Raw genomic sequence first — 22,015 nt, forward strand, 5'->3', positions numbered from 1 at the left:
ATAAAGAAAACGCATTGAATGAAGAGAAGGTGTGTCCAAAGTTTTGGCCTGTAGTGTAAACAAAGTGGTGGGCCATCAAATCAACCGTGTTTGAACTATCCAAGTACAAAATGGCATAGATTTACAGATACAAGCAAAAAATGCAAACTGTGCAATGGAATCAATCCCTATACGTTGTCAAAAAAAAAGATTTGTCGAGGGATCTCAAGGATGATCCGTCTGTCGCGTTACCAGACACGTCAAACTATCTGGTGAAACTTGTGCGTACCTCGACTCTGCTCCCTTAAGACTGTAGTGTGCACCACTTTCCTTGTCTTTCGTAAAATCTTGACACCTTTCGGCATTCTTGGTTACCACTCCAGGAACTCTGAAGAAACGTTTATTCTTTTCGCCATTTGAGCGGTTCCACCGGCCTAAAACGATGCAAGCATACAGCATTTTTTCATCGAGAAAGGCAAGGCCCAAAACGCTACGGCAACAAAAGCTCGCTGGCCCACCACTTCGAGCCTCGCATAGTTAGTTAATGAGCCGGGCGTGACGTCAGGAGACCACAACCTATAAATCGGCCTGAAAGTCGGTTTGGAAAAGGCAGCAGTAGATTTTGACTTTTGTATGAGCTAATCATAAAATGGAATGAATCTTAACTCAATAGAAAAATTTCACATCTGCAGCACTCAATGCCAGAAAATTGGCAGGTTGACTTTTTCCCCCGTTTCCGTTGGTGCCGTTTACACAGAATAGCGGTTAAAAAAAAAAAAAATCCTTTAAAACCCCGTGTGGAAATGATACAACTCCCAAAGGCAGAATTTGACCACGTCAGCTTAGTGGCCCCACTCCCTATCTGTGCCCTTAATACGTTGCATTGACATGGCCAGCATTTAAGGCAGGGGTGTCAAACTCAAATACAGAGTGGGCCAAAATGTAAAACTGAACAAAGCCGCGCGGGCCAAGGTTGAACAAAATAACCTTTTAATAGGGACCCAAACAAGTTTTGCATTGAATATTGAACAAGCAAGGCTTATATAACTTTATAGTGACATGCAAAATCGAGTTTCAAATAATAATAATAATAATAATAATAATTAAAAAATATCAATGGCATATCAAATAAAATTTAAATAGAAATTGAATGCCTCTTTTCTATTTGCAGCCTTCTGAGGTAAATATCAAAATAAACTTTTTCCACAGGCTAATAATACATTTGAAAATAGAATATATATACCAATAATGAATGAATGAAACATTCAAGCCTTGAAGTAGCAAGAGAAAGTGCATGAATAAAACATAAATTATTGCTCAGTTTGCTACACGGATTTGCTTTAACACTGAGTATGGAACAAGCAACGCTTATATAACTTAATAGTGCAAAATCAACTTTCAAAAAACAAACGAAAAAACATCAATGGTATATTAAATAACATTTAAATAAAAAATGTAATGCCTCTTTTCTATTTGAGGCCTTCTGAGGTAAATACCAACATTAAGTTGGTGGGCGGGGGCGGGGTTTGGTGGTAGCGAGGGTGTATATTGTAGCATCCCGGAATAGTGCTGCAAGGGGTTCCGGGTATTTGTTCTGTTGTGTTTATGTTGTGTTACGGTGCGGATGTTCTCCCGAAATGTGTTTGTCATTCTTGTTTGGTGTGGGTTCAGTGTGGCGCACATTTGTAACAGTGTTAAAGTTATTTATACGGCTACCCTCAGTGTGACCTGTATGGCTGTTGACCAAGTATGATTGCATTCACTTATGTGTGTGTAAAAGCTGCATGTAATATGTGGATGGTGTTTGTATGGAGGAAAAGCTGACGTGATGACAGGTTGTAGAGGACATTGAAGGCAGTGCCTTTAAGGCACGCCCCCAATAATGTTGACTGGGAGAAATTCGGGAGAATGGTTGCCCCGGGAGATTTTCGGGTGGGGCACTGAAATTCGGGAGTCTCCCGGGAAAATCGGGAGGGTTGGCAAGTATGAGTATTAGCGGTGAATGCGGTGTTACAGCGGCACCGCCGCTGTATAATACTGGCGGGCCAGCTCTAATGTTAATTTGATATTGCCTCAAGGGCCAAATGAAATTACACGGCGGGCCAAATTTGGCCCGCGGGCCAGAGTTTGACACCCATGATTTAAGGTGTTTGTGAAAAGGGCTACTGCTACTACTCCCAGACGGCCTTTGTCCCCCCATTCCCTGTCAGACCGAGTCATCTAATGAGCAATAAATATAAATGCAAAAAGTAAATACATTTGTCGTGAAGGACATAATCCCCAAGTTTCTTGAATGCGCTTTGACCTCCTCTTCACCTGATTACTTTCGCCGAGAGCTCCTGACTTTCCTACATTCTCTATTTTCCTCTGGGAGAGGCTGATTACAGATTTCTGACGGTCGTCCAGCCCTTCTAACAGTCAAGCAGATTTCCAGCGTATTGGCGCTGTTTTTGGAGCTGTCCTTGCTCCAGGTGTGTAGTCTGACCCTGCTGGCTGCCTATCAGCGCTGTCATTTGCTTTTAACAAAACTGCAGACAGGAGTTTTTTTTTTCCTTCCCCGCTCTGAACTTGCCCTGTTCGCCTGTACAGAACAGGGACACACAAGAAGTGTGAAAAGCGCTCCGTTTGTGTTTTTGCATGTGGGCAGGTAGTAGAGATGCGCGGATAGGCAATTATTTCATCCGCAACCGCATCACAAAAGTCGTCATCCACCCGAACTAACATTTTATCAAAACCACAACCGCCCGTTGTTATATATCTAATATAGACGATGCAAGGCATTAGTGAGGTTAGAAAGCTTTTGCCTGTTAAAGAAAGGAGACTGATCCAATGCAGCAGAGACATTCAATGTGTGCCACGCATTAATATCTCTTGGCCACGCATTAGAGGCTAAGAGATATTAATGCGTGATAATATTATTTATCATTATTATAATATTATTCCATTAAGAAAGTGTTGACTATTGTTATTTTTTTTCCCTGGTCTTTAGTATTCCCTTTTTTAGTTTGTCGCGTACCACGTTTGCTGCCGGCGTTGCCATCTTTTTATTTTTTTCTTCTTCTGTTGTGTTGCGGTGTGCTGTGTCACGCCAAATTTCTTCCCCCTACAAAAACCACCCCCAACCCACCCCATTTACTTCCGTGGTCATGTTTCCTCTTACGTCATTGACAGCGATCGATAGCACTTCGGCTTTGACTGCCCGTCGCTGGAAGGATACTTCGTCTTTGACAGCTGCTGGAATCTGAAGAAATCGATTGTTTTTTTTTGTACAGGCGCGAAACAGGACAGTCGCGTTGCCTGTTGCCTGTTGCCTGTTGCCTGTTTCAAAGAGTGCTGCTCGTTTTTCGTATGTGGGTAACAACATTTAAATATGTACAGTATATATATTTCCGAATTGGTTCAACCGCCACCCGCCCGAATCTATTTAAAATCAATTTTTTTCGTCATGCATCCGCCCGACCCGCGGATTATCCGCAGACTCCACGGTTGTGTCCGCAAACCGCGCATCTCTAGTAGGTAGGTAGGTCTTTATTGTCATTGCACAAGTACAACGAAACTTTGTTTTCAGCACAAACCCGTTCAACATTAGACAAACAAACAGTGTACAGGGTTATAGAACAGGAACGCTGATGGGTCGCCACAAGGCGCCCTGTAAAAGATGGGAAAAATGTAAACGCTGGGGATGGATGAGTAAAAAAAATACAATCTAGGGCCAGTCTGGAGTGGGGAAAATACATCCATAGCAAAGCACATATACATATTACAACTAGAGATGTCCGATAATGGCTTTTTTGCCGATATCCGATATTCCGTTATTGTCCAACTCTTAATTACCGATCCCGATATCAACCGATACCGATATATACAGTGGTGGAATTAACACATTATTATGCCTAATTTTGTTGTGATGACCCGCTGGATGCATTAAACAATATAACAAGGTTTTCCAAAATAAATCAACTCAAGTTTTGGAAAAAAATGCCAACACGGCACTGCCATATTTATTATTGAAGTCACAAAGTGCATTATTTTTTTTTAACACGCCTCAAAACAGCAGCTTGGAATTTGGGACATGCTCTCCCTGAGAGAGCATGAGGAAGTTGAGGTGGGCGGGGTGAGGTGGCGGGGTTGAGGTGGGGGTGTAAGGTGTTGCGGGGGGTGTATATTGTAGCGTCCCGGAAGAGTTAGGGCTGCAAGGGGTTCTGGGTATTTGTTCTGTTGTGTTTATGTTGTGTTACGTTGTGGATGTTCTCCCGAAATGTGTTTGTCATTCTTGTTTGGTGTGGGTTCACAGTGTGGCGCATATTTATAACAGTGTTAAAGTTGTTTATACGGTCACCCTCAGTGTGACCTGTATGGCTGTTAACCAAGTATGCTTTGCATTCACTTGTGTGTGTGAAAAGCCGTAGGTATTATGTGATTGGGCCGGCACGCAAAGGCAGTGCCTATAAGGATTATTGGCGCTCTGTACTTCTCCCTACGTCCGTGTACCACTCCGTAAAGAAGCGTTTTAAAAAGTCATACATTTTACTTTTTGAAACTGATACCGATATTACATTTTAATGCATTTATCGGCCGATAATATCGGCAGCCCGATATTATCGGACATCTCTAATTACAACTTGCAACAGAGGAGAGGAAGTGGGGGCCACGATGGAAGGCTGCAGCTCTTCAGGTGCTGCCCATCCGTCCATCACCCCTAAGGGATTCGCATCAAGGGCGTTGGATGGGGTATGTGTGTGTGCCGCATATTTTTGTGGATGCATGTGTGTGTGTAAGCCTGCCGCGTGTCTCCATCCCGTGTCCTTGGACGTATGGATTTAATCGTGAAACACTGCTGACATATTTTATTGACGTGAACAACTCTCCAGTGGTTGAGCCGGCAGGATCTCGCACCTTAGTGCCTGTTTTTTTCTCTCACTTTCACTTCACACATACAGCGAACTGCATCCGCTCTCAGTGGAACTAAACACCGGGCTCCAAGAAATGAGCCGAGGTGTTGCTGAGAAGTTTCCTTCCAACCATGTCGACAAGGAAAGTTTTTTTTTTCGGGGCGGGAGAAAGAGCTGCGATGGAAGGAAATGCAGATGGTGTGTTCATTTCTAAGGCCCACCAATCTCTCAAGATGGCGGGAAGCCGCTCCTGGCTGTGGCACTTAAATGTTAATATTTATGCAATGAGGGACGAAGAATCCGTGCTGGAGCGTCCAAGTCTGTCAGAAAGTGGGCAGGAAAGACAATGGCCTTGAGTTGGGGAGCAAAGATGTTTAATCTGATTGTATTTGGAGCAAAACCGAGCGAGCGTGCCCGGTGTTTTTCTTCTTGTCTACTTAGTGAAACATCAAACGAGGCAATTACCAGCTAGTCTTCACCCCGTGAACCCCACAGCTGCTCGAATCGTGCTTGCAAGGAAACCTGGACACCGTTTATAGACCTGTTTGTGTATTTGTGTTTGCTTTGTAATGAGCTGAACTCCTCTTGTTGGGTCAGGAAGAATCTGCCTTATTTTCCCCCTTTCCTCTTGTTTAAAACAACACCGCCGACAGATGGTCTCTGACCTCATTTGGCTTGACGTGGCGAGGTCTTTGAACTGACGAGAATTTCCTAGCCAACTCACGCTTTGTCTTTCTGGCAGGAATGTACCTGTCCGACCTGACGTACGTCGACTCCGCCTACCCCTCTACGGGCAGCATCCTGGAGAACGAGCAGCGATCAAACCTGATGAATAACATTCTCAGAATCATATCGGACTTACAGAGATCCTGTACCTACGGTGAGTTCGGACTGTCGGGTATTTTTTCAACAATAAGTTTACCCATCGCGGTGGTAGACTTAAACTCCGTCCAAGTGACCTTGCTAAAGCTTGGGACAACTTATGTCCACAACCTGTCCAACTTTTTAAGTCCGGATCTACCATGTTCTTATGGCTAAATAAACCCGCTTAAGTCAGCAACCTAATTACCGTATTTTTCGGACTACAAGTCGCAGTTTTTTTCATAGTTTGGCCGGGGGTGCGACTTATACTCAGGAGCGACTTATGTGTGAAATTATTATCACATTACCGTAAAATATCAAATAATATTATTTAGCTCATTCACGTAAGAGATTTCGGATTTAGCGATTAGGAGTGACAGATTGTTTGGTAAACGTATAGCATGTTCTATATGTTATAGTTATTTGAATGACTCGTACCATAATATGTTACGTTAACATACCAGGCACGTTCTCAGTTGGTTATTTATTAGGGCTGCGAATCTTTGGGTGTCCCACGATTCGATTCAATATCGATTCTTGGGGTCACGATTCGATTATAAATCGATTTTTTTTTTTCTATTCAACACGATTCTCGATTCAAAAACGATATTTTTCCGATTCAAAAGGATTCTCTATTCATTCAATACATAGATTTCAGCAGGATCTACCCCAGTCTGCTGACATGCAAGCGGAGTAGTATATTTTTGTAAAAAACTTTTATAATTGTAAAGGACAATGTTTTATCAACTGATTGCAATCATGTAAATTTGTTTTAACTATTAAATGAACCAAAAATATGACTTATTTTATCTTTGTGAAAATATTGGACACAGTGTGTTGTCAAGCTTATGAGATGTGATGCAAGTGCCACTGTGACACTATTGTTCTTTTTTATTTATTACAAAATTTTTTTTTTAATAAATGTCTAATGATAATGTCAATGAGGGATTTTTAATCACTGCTATGTTGAAATTGTTACTAATATTGATACTGTTGTTGATAATATTAATTTTTATTTCACTACTTTTGGATTGTTCTGTGTCGAGTTTGTGTGTCCTCTGAATTGCTCTGTTTATTGCTGGGTCGGGTTTGGTTTTGGAATTGGATTGCATTGTTATGGTATTGCTGTGTATTGTTTCGTTGTATTGATTAATAAAAAAAAATTTAAATTAAAAAAAAAAATCGATTTTAAAAAAATGAGAATCGATACTGAATCGTACAACGTGAGAATGGCGATTTTAATTCGAATCGTTTTTTTCCCACACCCCTATTATTTATGCGTCCTATAACGTATTCAGCCTGTTGTTCACTATTCTTTATTTATTTTAAATTGCCTTTCAAGTGTCTATTCTTGGTGTTGGTTTTTATCAAATAAATTTCCCCCAAAAATGCGACTTATACTCCAGTGCGACTTATATATGTTTTTTTCCTTCTTTATTATGCATTTTCGGCCGGTGCGACTTATACTCCGGAGCGACTTATACTCCGGAGCGACTTATACTCCGAAAAATACGGTACTGTATTTTCCAGACTGCCCAGCGCACCGGGATTTAAACTACACCCACTAGATTTGAAGGAAAACACATTTTCACATATATTGGCCGCAGATATATACGTTGTGAAATGAGTTATTTACACAGAAAAAATTGTATAAATGTTTATTTACAAGTGTCTGTAACACGGCAGTAAAACGGATGATCAAACAAAACAGAAGTCATCGTCATGGACCCACTAGCTGCAGAAGCTAACTATCCAATCAGGTAAACAGACTCAATAACTCCACGGTGACGTTTTGGTGAATTTACTAAGGAATTTGTGAAACTGAAACGATACAAACAGAATGCCATTGTAAGGTAATAATACTAACACAGACACTCGTAAACGTGTCAGCATATTCGCTCCGAAAAGTTCAAGTCTGGATTCAGAACTTCTTTACTATTATTAAGCAGGCATCGTAGTCAAGACAAACAACAAAATTAGCACAGAAGCTTTGTTATATAGGAGTTTAAAAAATTACATAAAAGCACAAAATCCCCCCAAATAATATGCACAAATGAAGAAAAACCATGTTGACAAATTACAAATATTTTACCATCACCCACTCTCTTAATGTCTCTTGACAAAGTCACAAGCAAATGTGCAAGCAATGGCTCGTTTTAATTTCGGTTTCAGTTATTTCGAGAAGGGCTGTCGGCGTGAGACAGTCAGTCCAAGGGGCGTCGACTTAAAACGGGTTCCAGCGTATTAGAAACCCAAAGCGACCTCCATTGGTTGTGTTTGTGTGTTTCAGACATACCAGTGTTGCCTCACATCCAGAAGTATCTCAACTCAGTCCGCTACATCGAGGAGCTGCAGAAGTTTGTGGAGGACGACAACTACAAGTAGGTCTTCTGCCATTGTTTACACCAGAGGTTCTTAACCTTATTTGACTCCGACTTTTCCACGACAGAGGATTCCCTGGGCCAACTCAAATATTAACACTGAATTAGTCATCTTACTCTTCATTTTAATCTTATTTAGTAGTTATATCTAACATACATACAGTTTGCAACTTTGTCAAATGATATGAAACCATGTGGTAATCACAATGGATAGAGGACCTCCTATTGGCTCCTCTGTAAGTGGACTTTTATTTACATTTATTTATTAGTTAGATTGCATTAATAGAAAAAATACACCCACTGTCATGTCTTTCATGATGATTGTAGACTAGGGCTGGGCGATATATCGAATATACTCGATATATCGCAATTTTGTCTCTGTGCGATATAGAAAATGACTATATCGTGATATTCGAGTATACACTACCGTTCAAAAGTTTGGGGTCACCCAAACAATTTTGTGGAATAACATTTCTAAGAACAAGAATAGACTGTCGAGTTTCAGATGAAAGTTCTCTTTTTCTGGCCATTTTGAGCGTTTAATTGACCCCACAAATGTGATGCTCCAGAAACTCAATCTGCTCAAAGGAAGGTCAGTTTTGTAGCTTCTGTAACGAGCTAAACTGTTTTCAGATGTGTGCCCATGATTGCACAAGGGTTTTCTAATCATCAATTAGCCTTCTGAGCCAATGAGCAAACACATTGTACCATTAGAACACTGGAGTGATAGTTGCTGGAAATGGGCCTCTATACACCTATGTAGATATTGCACCAAAAAGCAGACATTTGCAGCTAGAATAGTCATTTACCACATTAGCAATGTATAGAGTGTATTTCTTTCAAGTTAAGACTAGTTTAAAGTTATCTTCATTGAAAAGTACAGTGCTTTTCCTTCAAAAATAAGGACATTTCAATGCGACCCCAAACTTTTGAACGGTAGTGTACGTTGTCACGCAGTTGCTTTTAGCTGCGGGCATTACACTGCATGTTTCCCACTCTTTCTTGTCTCTCCTTCTCACAAAGACGTAAACGAAACGCACCTTCTTACACACGTCACACGTGCAACGTCACACGCTCCCGCGGAGCAGACAGGTAGCGACATGGTAACGTTAGCTGTGATGCTAACGGTGAGGTGCGGGTGGTAACACGAGAGAGAGAAGGTGCGAATCTGGTAACAAATGGAGGAAGAATTAATTACCAAGAAAAACAGCGGTCGTCCGGCGGTGGTTTGGCTTCAAGTGGGAATATGTTCAACAGTGCTGCTACAAAAAGTAGCAGCACTGTTAATGTAGCATCATTTGAAAAGTCACCCGTTAGAAAATGAGGAGTGCTTGAAACTCTGCATGTCAACTTCTCCGGCCGGTGCCACACCAACAAAATGCAGAAGCAACTATTTCCAGATCAACATCGTATAAAAAAAAAAAAAAGAGTCAACAACAGAAGGAGATAACGTCCGCAGGAACCTACCACATAGTGAAGGACATACACTATTTGATTTCCTTTTATGCAGCTCATTTTTATTTGACAGTTATTGAAATATCTTGTGTGACATCATGCACAAAAGTGCACTTTATTTGTTTTAAATTATTGTAGTGGCGTTCTGTACAAAAAGTGCACTTTAATTTAGTGTTGTTTTGATATGTCATCTTAGTGACATCATTCACAAAAGTGCACTCATAGCTTGTTTTAAAATGTCTCTGACAATCTTGCACTTTCTGTTTTGAAATGACATGAATGTTTGTGCCACTGCTTAAAGGCCTACTGAAATGTAATTTTTTTATTCAAACGGGGATAGCAGATCCATTCTATGTGTCATACTTGATCATTTCGCGATATTGCCATATTTTTGCTGAAAGGATTTAGTAGAGAAAATCGACGATAAAGTTCGCAACTTTTGCTCGCTGATAAAAAAAAAGCCTTGCCTGTACCGGAAGTAGCGTGACGTCACAGGAGCTAGTATTCCTCACAATTCGCCGTTGTTTACAATGGAGCGAGAGAGATTCGGAGCGAGAAAGCGACAATTACCCCATTAATTTGAGCGAGGATGAAAGATTTGTGGATGAGGAACGTGAGAGTGAAGGACTAGAGTGCAGTGCAGGACGTATCTTTTTTCGCTCTGACCGTAACTTAGGTACAAAGGCTCATTGGATTCCACACGTTCTCCTTTTTCTATTGTGGATCACGGATTTGTATTTTAAACCACCTCGGCTACTATATCCTCTTGAAAATGAGAGTCGAGAACGCGAAATGGACATTCACAGTGACTTTTATCTCCACGACAATACATCGGCGAAGCACTTTAGCTACGGAGCTAACGTGATAGCATCGGGCTTAACTGCAGATAGAAATAAACCCCTGACTGGAAGGATAGACAGAAAATCAACAATACTATTAAACCATGGACCTGTAACTACACGGTTAATGCTTTCCAGCCTGGCGAAGCTTAACAATGCTGTTGCTAACGACGCCATTGAAGCTAACTTAGCTACAGGACCTCACAGTGCTATGCTGAAAACATTAGCTATCCACCTACACCAGCCAGCCCACATCTGCTCATCAACACCCGTGCTCACCTGCGTTCCAGCGATCGACGGAGCGACGAAGGACTTCACCCGATCATCGATGCGGTCGGCGGCTAGCGTCGAATAGCGCGTCTGCTATCCAAGTCAAAGTCCTCCTGGTTGTGTTGCTGCAGCCAGCCGCTAATACACCGATCCCACCTACAGCTTTCTTCTTTGCAGTCTTCATTGTTCATTAAACAAATTGCAAAAGATTCACCAACACAGATGTCCAGACTACTGTGGAATTTTGTGATGAAAACAGAGCTTTTTGTATTGGATACAATGGTGTACGAATACTTCCGGTTCAACCATTGATGTCACGCGCATACGTCATCATACATAGACGTTTTCAACCGGAAGTTTCGCGGGAAATTTAAAATTGCACATTATAAGTCAACCCGGCCGTATTGGCATGTGTTGCAATGTTAAGATTTCATCATTGATATATAAACTATCAGACTGCGTGGTCGGTAGTAGTGGCTTTCAGTAGGCCTTTAATAACTGTTTAATAAATACAGTTTTGGTATTTTTACTTAGTTGTGATTTCCCTCTCTGCATGAAAGTTAAAATGAGCATATATTAATGCAGTATGAACAAGAATGTTTTAATGTAGACAAATAGAATCATCATACTGCTGTGATTATATGCATCAAGTGTTCATTCAAGGCTAAGGCAAAATATCGAGATATATATATTGTGTATCGTGACATGGCCTAAAAATATCGAGATATTAATAAAAGGCCATATCGCCCAGCCCTATTGTGAACGATAGGCAAATGTCCAAAAAAAAGTGCAGTTCCCCTTTAAGAAACTTAAGCTCCAGACTTCCGTTTGTTTGATATTGTCATTACTGCCACAAGTGGTGGAAAAGTGTATTACAGCGGAGTACTGCTGCGGCCCTTACAGACCGCAGCTGAGAAACATATGATATTTGGCGGCGCTCTTGGTTAAGAAAGGCTGGTCCACGCCACATACGTCAAAGTGTTTTTGAAGCAACAATTGTGTTTTGAGCAGGTTATCGCAGAGGATCGAGCCCGGCACCAGCACGCCACGGGCAAACGCCTCCAAAGAGGATCTAGCCGGTGAGTGACCTCGTGCAGATGACATTTTCTGCATGACTTTCCGGTGCTTTAATTAATACATCCCGTCATCCCGCAGGCCAAGAGGCGTCGCCGTCTCCTCTCTGCGGCCGTAAATGCTCGGTGGCGGCGGAAGCCTCAAAAGTCCCGGCCACGCCTCCCTCGCCGAGGAACCTGCTGCCCTACGGACACAGGAAGTGTCACAGTCTGGGATACAAGTTAGTCTTCTACTTCCCGGCTCTTGTTACTGCCACAGATATTCACCCCCTCCTTTTTCTGCCTCTCTCTTCGGGGTCCTGCCACTGCTGGGCTCAAGTAGTTTCATCCATAAGATGAATACCGTGGAGTTCAAAAGCGCCACCTTCCCCAACGCCGGTTCGCGCCACCTGCTGGACGACAGCGTGATGGAGAGCAACAGTCCCACCAGGGGCCAGGCGGAGAGCTCCACTCTGTCCAGCGGCATTTCACTTGGTAAGAGGCGACCGCACGCTTTGTCGCCTCAGTCGCGCCTTGCTGATCCAAGTTTTTCCTTTGGACTCAGGGAGCAGCGAGGGCTCGGAACTCAGCGAGGAGGTGTCGTGGCCTGCTTTTGAGAGGTAACACCAACATGATCACCAGCCCTTTTTTTTAAGTCCATCACATCCATGATCAAGATGATACAAAACCCCAAAAGCAGTGAAGTTGGCAGGTTGTGTAATTCGTAAAAATAAAAACAGAATTCAATGATTTGCAAATCCTTTTTAAATTATATTCAATTGAATAGACTGCAAAGACAAGATATTTAATAATCGAACTGAGAAACTTTTTTTTTGCAAATAATCATTAACTTGGAATTTAATGGCAGCAACACATTGCAAAAAAGTTGTCACAGGGGCATTTTTACCACTGTGTTACATGGCCTTTCCTTTTAACAACACTCAGTAAACGTTTGGGAACTGAGGAGACCCAATTTTTGAAGCTTTTCAGGTGGAATTCTTTCCCATTCTTGCTTGATGCACAGCTTAAGTTGTTCAACAGTCCGGGATCTACGTTGTCATATTATACACTTCATAATGCGCCACACATTTTCAATGGGAGACAGGTCTGGATTACAGGCAGGCCAGTATAGTACCCGCACTCTTTTACTATGAAGCCACGCTGTTGTAACACGTGGCTTGGCATTGTCTTGCTGAAATAAGCAGGGGCGTCCATGATAATGTTGCTCCAAAACCTGTATGTACCTTCACAGATGTGTAAGTTACCCATGTCTTGGGCACTAATACACCCCCATACCATCACAGATGCTGGCTTTTCAACTTTGCGCCTAGAACAATCCGGGTGGTGTTTTTTCCTCTTTGGTCCGAAGGACACGACGTCCACAGTTTCCAAAAACAATTTGAAATGTGGACTCGTCAGACCACAGAACACTTTTCCACTTTGCATCAGTCCATCTTAGATGAGCTCAGGCCCAGCGAACCCGACGGCGTTTGTGGGTGTTGTTGATAAATGACTTTTGCTTTGCATAGTAGAGTTTTAACTCGCACTTAGAAATGTAGCGACCAACTGTAGTTACTGACAGTGGTTTTCTGAAGTGTTCCTGAGCCCATGTGGGGATATCCTTTACACACTGATGTCGCTTTTTGACGCAGTACCGCCTGAGGGATCGAATGTCACGGGCATTCAATGTTGGGTTTCAGCCGTGCAGTGATTTCTCCAGATTCTCTGAACCCTTTGATGATATTGCGGACCGTAGATGGTGAAATCCCTAAATTCCTTGCAATAGCTGGTTGAGAAATGTTGTTTTTAAACTGTCGGACAATTTGCTCACGCATTTGTTGACAACGTGGTGACCCTCGCCCCGTCCTGGTTTGTCAATGAATGGAAGCTGCTTTTATACCCAATCATGGCACTCATCTGTTCCCAATTAGCCTGTTCACCTGTGGGATGTTCCAAAAAAGTGTTTGATGAGCATTCCTAAACTTACTCAGTCTTTTTTGCCACTTGTGCCAGCTTTTTTTTACATTTTTGTAGGCATCAAATTCCAAATGTGCTAATGTTTGCGAAAAATAGAGTTTTCCAGTTCCAACATGAAATATCTTGTCTTTGCAGTCTATTCAATTGAATATAAGTTGAAAAGGATTTGCAAATCATTGTATTCTGTTTTTATTCACCATTTACACAACGTGACAACTTCACTGCTTTTGGGTTTTTGAAGCATATCGTCATCCATGATGTGAGTGGTTCAAAGCTCGGACTTTGCTGCAGCTTGCTTCTCCAAGGACGCCGTGCTTCATCCCTCCAACAGCCTGGAATGTATTAAAAGCTTCAAATCATTTCAGTCCCCTTGCCAGTAACCTCCTCGTATCTAGCTAGTGTCACTACTCCAAAAGGCCACATGTCGCAATAACACATCAGCGCTGCCTCTCTAACAAGATGGCCCCGCTCTTCCACCTTGCACTAGCAAGGGAAAACAGCAGCAGCACAGCCTTAACAGTGTTCCCTGCCGCCTATACCCTGTCCTATCTTATCCTATTCTGAACAGGACTCGGTTCTATCACTCTCTGGGCCCAGTGACCCGTGTGGCCCGCATCCCCTACAGAGGAGTCCTGAGGCCCAGCAGGTATACACACCCCGACCGGACCAAACCTGAACCAAGCCCTCTCTTATCCTCACTTGGTGCCCTTCAGACCCTGCAGGGGGGATGCTATGTGCTCGCTCCCCAAATGTGTGTATGAGTGTGTGTGTTGAAAGCTGGGATCATCTTCTGGTGTGTGTGAGGGTGACATCACAATCAGGTGAAGGGGATCATGATTTTCTATTTGGTTGCATTCATGACTCTATAATCTGCCTTTTGCTTTCCTCATCTTCTTGCATGTTCTTACACACAACACACACACACATTCTTGTATTTGTTACCTTCTTGAGACCTCTGAAAAATGCCTACCTCTTTAGGACCACTCTTTCTAGATATATAAAGATTTGTATTAACCACATTAATGATATATACAAACTATGCAAATATAAAAAAGGTAAGCTTTTTTTTTTTGTTTGTAATTGTTTTTTAATCTTCATTACATACTTCAAGTTATTACAGTATGTCTCTATATACATATATACAGTATATATCAGGGGTCACCAACGTGGTGCCCGCGGGCACCAGGTAGCCCGTAAGGACCAGATGAGTAGCCCGCTGGCCTGTTCTAAAAATAGCTCAAATAGCAGCACTTACCAGTGAGCTGCCTCTATTTTTTAAATTTTATTTATTTACTAGCAAGCTGGTCTCGCTTTGCCCGGCATTTTAATTCTAAGAGAGACAAAACTCAAATAGAATTTGAAAATCCAAGAAAATATTTTAAAGACTTGGTCTTCACTTGTTTAAATAATTTCATTAATTTTTTTTACTTTGCTTCTTATAACTTTCGGAAAGACAATTTTAGAGAAAAAATACAACCTTAAAAATGATTTTAGGATTTTTAAACACCTTTTAAATTCCTTCCTCTTCTTTCCTGACAATTTAAATCAATGTTCAAGTAAAAAAAATTTTTTTATTGTAAAGAATAATAAATACATTTTAATTTAATTCTTCATTTTAGCTTCTGTTTTTTCGACGAAGAATATTTGTGAAATATTTCTTCAAACTTATTATGATTAAAATTCAAAAAAATTATTCTGGCAAATCTAGAAAATCTGTAGAATCAAATTTAAATCTTATTTCAAAGTCTTTTGAATTTCTTTTAAAGTTTTTGTTCTGGAAAATCTAGAAGAAATAATGATTTGTCTTTGTTAGAAATATAGCTTGGTCCAATTTGTTATATATTCTTACAAAGTGCAGATTGGATTTTAACCTATTTAAAACATGTCATCAAAATTCTAAAATTAATCTTAATCAGGAAAAATTACTAATGATGTTCCATAAATTATTTTTTTAATTTTTTCAAAAACATTCGAATTAGCTAGTTTTTCTCTTCTTTTTTTCGGTTGAATTTTGAATTTTAAAGAGTCGAAATTGAAGATAAACTATGTTTCAAAATGTAATTGTCATTTTTTTCTTGTTTTCTCTTTTAAACCGTTCAATTAAGTGTAATTATCATTAATTATTAATAATAACATAGAGTTAAAGGTAAATTGAGCAAATTGGCTATTTCTGGCAATTTATTTAAGTGTGTATCAAACTGGTAGCCCTTCGCATTAATCACTACCCAAGAAGTAGCTCTTGGTTCAAAAAGGTTGGTGACCCCTGGATATATATCAGTTCAATTTTAGGACTAGATGGAACAATCCCATGATACAAATAACCTGAGTAGAGTGGTAACAGTAGGCTACCTCCTTCGGAGCTGCTTCAAAGCGGTTATGGTGTTGGACCTAGTTGGGTGGGATTACAAAATGTATATATATATATACACTACCGTTCAAAAGTTTGGGGTCACCCAAACAATTTTGTGGAATAGCCTTCATTTCTAAGAACAAGAATAGACTGTCGAGTTTCAGATGAAAGTTCTCTTTTTCTGGCCATTTTGAGCGTTTAATTGACCCCACAAATGTGATGCTCCAGAAACTCAATCTGCTCAAAGGAAGGTCAGTTTTGTAGCTTCTGTAACGAGCTAAACTGTTTTGAGATGTGTGAACATGATTGCACAAGGGTTTTCTAATCATCAATTAGCCTTCTGAGCCAATGAGCAAACACATTGTACCATTAGAACACTGGAGTGATAGTTGCTGGAAATGGGCCTCTATACACCTATGTAGATATTGCACCAAAAACCAGACATTTGCAGCTAGAATAGCCATTTACCACATTAGCAATGTATAAAGTGTATTTCTTTAAAGTTAAGACTAGTTTAAAGTTATCTTCATTGAAAAGTACAGTGCTTTTCCTTCAAAAATAAGTACATTTCAATGTGACCCCAAACTTTTGAACGGTAGTGTATAAAAATTTGTATTAACCACATTAATGATATATACAAACTATCCAAATATAAAAAAGGTAAGCTTTTTTTTGTTTGTAATTGGTTTTTAATCTTCATTACTTCAAGTTATTACAGTATGTCTCTATATACATATATATATATATATATATATATATATATATATATATATATATATATATATATATATATATATATATATATATATATATATATATACATATACATATACATATATATAATAATTTTGGCCAAAGGGGGTGCATTTCAATTTCTTACACACACTTGTTATTACATATGTTGGCAAGAGGGGGAGCACTTCAAATTTTTACACACACTTGTTATTTCATATGTTGACCAGAGGGGGCGCACTTTTAAAACCAACACATAGTCAATTAGAAAAATCCCTCCTTTTTGGGACCACCTTAACTTTGATATATTTCACCACCAGGGGTGCACATGAGACATTCTCTATTAGATGCAATGGTTTTCCGTATTGGGACCATGATTTCGGACCTAAGCTTATATGGAAGGTACTTTTCCTCGTTGATGTCTCAAGAAGGGTAAAATTACAAGAACACACTCACACACAATCTTCTTGTTTCGATTGGGGTTCGACAACTTTGCAACACTTTGATTAAACATCATGAAAGTAATGGCCCGGAACTGTATTTAATCATTTATTAGTTTGAGTTGCATACTTCAGAATACTTATGAGGAAATTAGTTGGTAGAAGCTGCAAAAAAAAAAGCATTCTAACTCGTAAATAAAAGCTAGCAAAAGTCAGCTAACAATGGAGGTATTGGGATTGGATCTATTCCACCTGTAAAGAGCTCTAAAAGCATTTAAAAAATATGTTTTATTTACACACTGTAAGTATATATGTAATGTAGTAACAGGCACATTCATAATAACATGTAATATTTACTTATTTTGCTCATTTTAAGCATATGGCGGAACATTCATTTCACAGACGCGTCATATTGTTTGGTTTTACCTTCAACAACAATAACAACTAGTAATCACGGCAGACTTAATGAGAGACGACTACTTTAGGACAAATGATAATCCAGAAACTTTGTTATATTTTTGAGCCTGAATATAAGGAGGATGAACTACAAGTTTTAGAAGCTGAATGGTAAGCAGATCCTGCAAGTAGCAGTATTGCTAAGTGCTAAACAAGAAATACAAACTATGAACATACTAAAACAATCACTTACTGTACAATGTCTGCTCTCACTGGGATGCCGACTTTAGATGAAGAATTAATCATACTCCGCCTGGAGGTAAAGAAAAACTAAAGTTGACCCAACTTCTCGGTTTTTAGCCAGGACCTTGTACTACGCAGGTGAGACGCATGATATATATTCTAGAATTAACTTTTACCAGCTAAGAGGCGATGCAGCAGCTCATCGGCTCATTATGTCAATAGCTGCATAAGCTAGTTACCTCTCTGTGATCACGGCGCCGCTAAAAGTAGTTCCTCGGCGTTGGCGCTTATAATAACAATATTTGTTCTTATTCAATCACGAAATGTAAATGGAGAATTGTGGGCGGTTTTTGGATGTTTTTAGAGGGCGTTATGGGCACAATAGATTACTCCCATTAGCTGCATTGTTAGCCACCTCACACTTGCTGTATATTATGGATTAGAATGTATAAAAATGACAGATAAAATGTGGTTTCTAATAAATACAACAGGCTATTTTTCAGAGAGAGAAAAAATTGACAAAATGCATTTTTTTTAGGGATGTCCGATGATATCGGCCGATAAATGCTTTAAAAGGTAATATCGGAAATTATCGGTATTGGTTTCAAAAAATAAATGTATGACTTTTTAAAACGCCGCTGTGTACACGGACGTAGGAAGAAGTACAGAGCGCCAATAAACCTTAAAGGTACTTCCTTTGCATGCCGGCCCAGTCACATAATATCTATGGCTTTTCACACACACAAGTGAATGCAAGGCATACTTGGTCAACAGCCATACAAGTCACACTGAGGGTAGCCGTATAAACAACTTTAACACTGTTACAAATATGCGCCACACTGTGAACCCACACCAAACAAGAATGACAAACACATTTCGGGAAAACATCCGCAACATAAACACAACAGAACAAATACCCGGAACTCCTTGCAGCACTAACTCTTCCGGGACGCTACAATATACACCCCCAACCCCGCCCACCTCAACCTCCTCATAGTCTCTCTCAGGGAGAGCATGTCCCAAATTCCAAGCTGCTGTTTTGAGGCATGTTAACTAAAATAATGCACTTTTGTGACTTCAATAATAAATATGGCAGTGCCATGTTGGCATTTTTTTTCCATAACTTGAGTTGATTTATTTTGGGAAAACCTTGTTACATTATTTAATGCGTTCAGCGGGGCATCACAACAAAATTAGGCATAATAATGTGTTCATTCCACGACTGTATATACCGGTATCGGTTGATATCGAAATCGGTAATTAAGAGTTGGACAATATCGGGATATCGGCAAAAAAAGCCATTATCGGACATCTCTCATTTTTTTGGACCAAGAATCTTAGTGAATTTGAACGGTCACAAAAATGTTGAATGGTAACTATCCAGAGGTCAACTGTACACTGTGACTGCACTTGCTAGCCTGACAGATGTCATACATCGCATACAACAACGTGACATAAGGAACGGGACAGGACACAAACGTTCGCATAGCTATGTGAGCTACATGCTAACGTAACACATTTTACCAGCAACATCATGTTAGGTTAGCCCAGGCCTGGGCAATTATTTTGACTCGGGGGGGCCACATTTAGAGAAAAAAAATGTGTCTGGGAGCCGGAATATCTATTTTTAGGAACACTAATACAAAACCTCACAATAATGTCTGATTGAATGCTAAAAATGTTATGACAGACCGCCTTTAAACACATAATGGAATTTAAAAAATGTCTATGAAGGATAAAACACTGAATATTGACTAAATATGAATGTCACACCCCCTTTCGATCGACACATTTTACAATCAAGTGAAACGCAACAAAAATGCAACAAACAGTGAAATATGAACGCGAAGGGTACAAAATAAAGCCACCTACAATCTGATACATCACTAAGCTTTAGAACTTTGTTGTGAAAATCTCCTTCAGCGTCTGTGGAAACGCTCCCCACCCGCACTGCTTGGTGCCTCGTCTGAGCTGCTGTGACGTAGATTACCATAGTAACTAATTAGATGACCATAGTAACTAATTATATGACCATAGTAACTAATTAGATGACCATAGTAACTAATTATATGACCATAGTAACTAATTAGATTACCATAGTAACTAGGGATGTCCGATAATATCGGCCTGCCGATATTATCGGCCGATAAATGCGTTAAAATGTAATATCGGAAATTATCTGTATCGTTTTTTTAATTATCGGTATCTTTTTTTTTCTTTTTTTTTTAATTAAATCAACATAAAAAACACAAGATACACTTACAATTAATGCACCAACCCAAAAAACCTCCCTCCTCATTCACACAAAAGGGTTGTTTCTTTCTGTTATTAATATTCTGGTTCCTACATTATATATCAATATACACTGCCGTTCAAAAGTTTGGGGTCACATTGAAATGTCCTTATTTTTGAAGGAAAAGCACTGTACTTTTCAATGAAGATAACTTTAAACTAGTCTTAACTTTAAAGAAATACACTCTATACATTGCTAATGTGGTAAATGACTATTCTAGCAGCAAATGTCTGGTTTTTGGTGCAATATCTACATAGGTGTATAGAGGCCCATTTCCAGAAGCTATCACTCCAGTGTTCTAATTAGGGATGTCCGATAATATCGGCCGATAAATGCGTTAAAATGTAATATCGGAAATTATCTGTATCGGTTTTTTTATTATCTGTATCTGTTTTTTTTATTTTATTTTTTTTTATTTTTTTTTTATTTTATTAAATCAACATAAAAACACAAGATACACTTACAATTAGTGCACCAACCCAAAAAACCTCCCTCCCCCCAGTTCTTTCTGTTATCAATATTCTGGTTCCTACATTATATATCAATATATATCAATACAGTCTGCAAGGGATACAGTCCGTAAGCACACATGATTGTGCGTGCTGCTGGTCCACTAATAGTACTAACCTTTAACAGTTAATGTTACTCATTTTCATTAATTACTAGTTTCTATGTAACTGTTTTCATATTGTTTTACTTTGTTTTTTATTCAAGAAAATGTTTTTAATTTATTTATCTTATTTTATTTATTTTTTATTTTTTAAAAGTACCTTATCTTCACCATACCTGGTTGTCCAAATTAGACATAATAATGTGTTAATTCCACGACTGTATATATCGGTTGGTATCGGTTGATATCGGTATCGGTAATTAAAGAGTTGGACAATATCGGATATCGGCAAAAAGCCATTATCGGACATCCCTAATAGTAACTGGTATACCATCCATAAGCGCAGATTCCAAGCATTGAAATATTTAGTATAGTTGAAGACTTACGGTCATTAGAAAACATCACTGCACATCAAAATGGCAGCTACACTTTCCATCTTAACGATCAAAAAAAATTATTTGGGAATGTCCGGCGGGCCAGATTGAAAAGCTTAACGGGCCGCATGTGGCCCCCGGGCCTTACTTTGCCCAGGTCTGGGTTAGCCTATTTCCGAAAGGAAAAAAGGATGCAACTTCCAATTCCCACATCTGTAATTGACGAACGGATAGGGTTGATTTCAAGACGTGTAGCGAGGCCTGATTTTGCTTTTACAGACGCGCGATTGGGCTTCCTCCTCTCTTTCCACCAGGCTTTAGTAGACTCCCAATCTGCACACCAACCTTTGTTTTTACGCCCCTGCTCTCCACTCGCTGCTCCACCAGACATGCGCCATTTCAGTTTGACGGAGCGAGCAGAGCGTTGTAAGGTAGCCTTGCAGATTGCGTCTCCTCGCTTATAGCTCATCTCCAACTTGTACCCGGACGTATGCGTGGTTGTGTGCATGCGCTTGTGTTGCTGAGGTTGCAGGTCCCTTGCGTGCGTGCGTCTCAAGTGACGTCTCGTTTTTGTCCTCATTGTAGCTCAGCAGAGTCGGAGGAGCTGGCGGTTCACTTGTATCCCGGGGCGGTCACGGTCCAAGGCGTGCTGAGGCGGAAAACCGTACTCAAGGAGGGCAAGAAGCCAACGGTGAGAACACGCGCCGATGATTATTTGTGACCTTGCATTTTATTTTCACTGCCTTTTGGGTCTCTTGTGGCGCTGAGGCCTGTTTCTGTTATGGCTGGAAACCAACTTTGGAGGTCTGTGGGTGTTTATGATAATGCGAAGGGGGAAAAAAGGAATGTGATTAATGAGGTTATTTGACAA

General features: G+C 40.1%; 1 protein-coding gene across 4 annotated transcripts in view; it reads left to right on the forward strand.

Annotated features, from left to right (window-relative positions):
* ralgps2 (Ral GEF with PH domain and SH3 binding motif 2) overlaps positions 1-22,015 on the forward strand; it is a 169,962-nt gene that overhangs the window by 133,087 nt on the left and 14,860 nt on the right. The window contains exons 10-17 of one of the 4 annotated variants that reach the window (XM_062039064.1): positions 5,614-5,751; positions 8,023-8,113; positions 11,689-11,756; positions 11,833-11,971; positions 12,070-12,224; positions 12,295-12,349; positions 14,275-14,352; positions 21,730-21,835. In XM_062039064.1, the coding sequence (XP_061895048.1) occupies positions 5,614-5,751; positions 8,023-8,113; positions 11,689-11,756; positions 11,833-11,971; positions 12,070-12,224; positions 12,295-12,349; positions 14,275-14,352; positions 21,730-21,835 (830 nt within the window). The remainder of the gene's footprint in view (positions 1-5,613; positions 5,752-8,022; positions 8,114-11,688; positions 11,757-11,832; positions 11,972-12,069; positions 12,225-12,294; positions 12,350-14,274; positions 14,353-21,729; positions 21,836-22,015) is intronic. The other 3 variants (XM_062039065.1, XM_062039066.1, XM_062039067.1) reach the window with 3 other exon arrangements.

Source organism: Entelurus aequoreus, linkage group LG27, assembly GCF_033978785.1.
Source record: "Entelurus aequoreus isolate RoL-2023_Sb linkage group LG27, RoL_Eaeq_v1.1, whole genome shotgun sequence".
In the NCBI taxonomy this organism is placed as follows: domain Eukaryota; kingdom Metazoa; phylum Chordata; class Actinopteri; order Syngnathiformes; family Syngnathidae; genus Entelurus; species Entelurus aequoreus.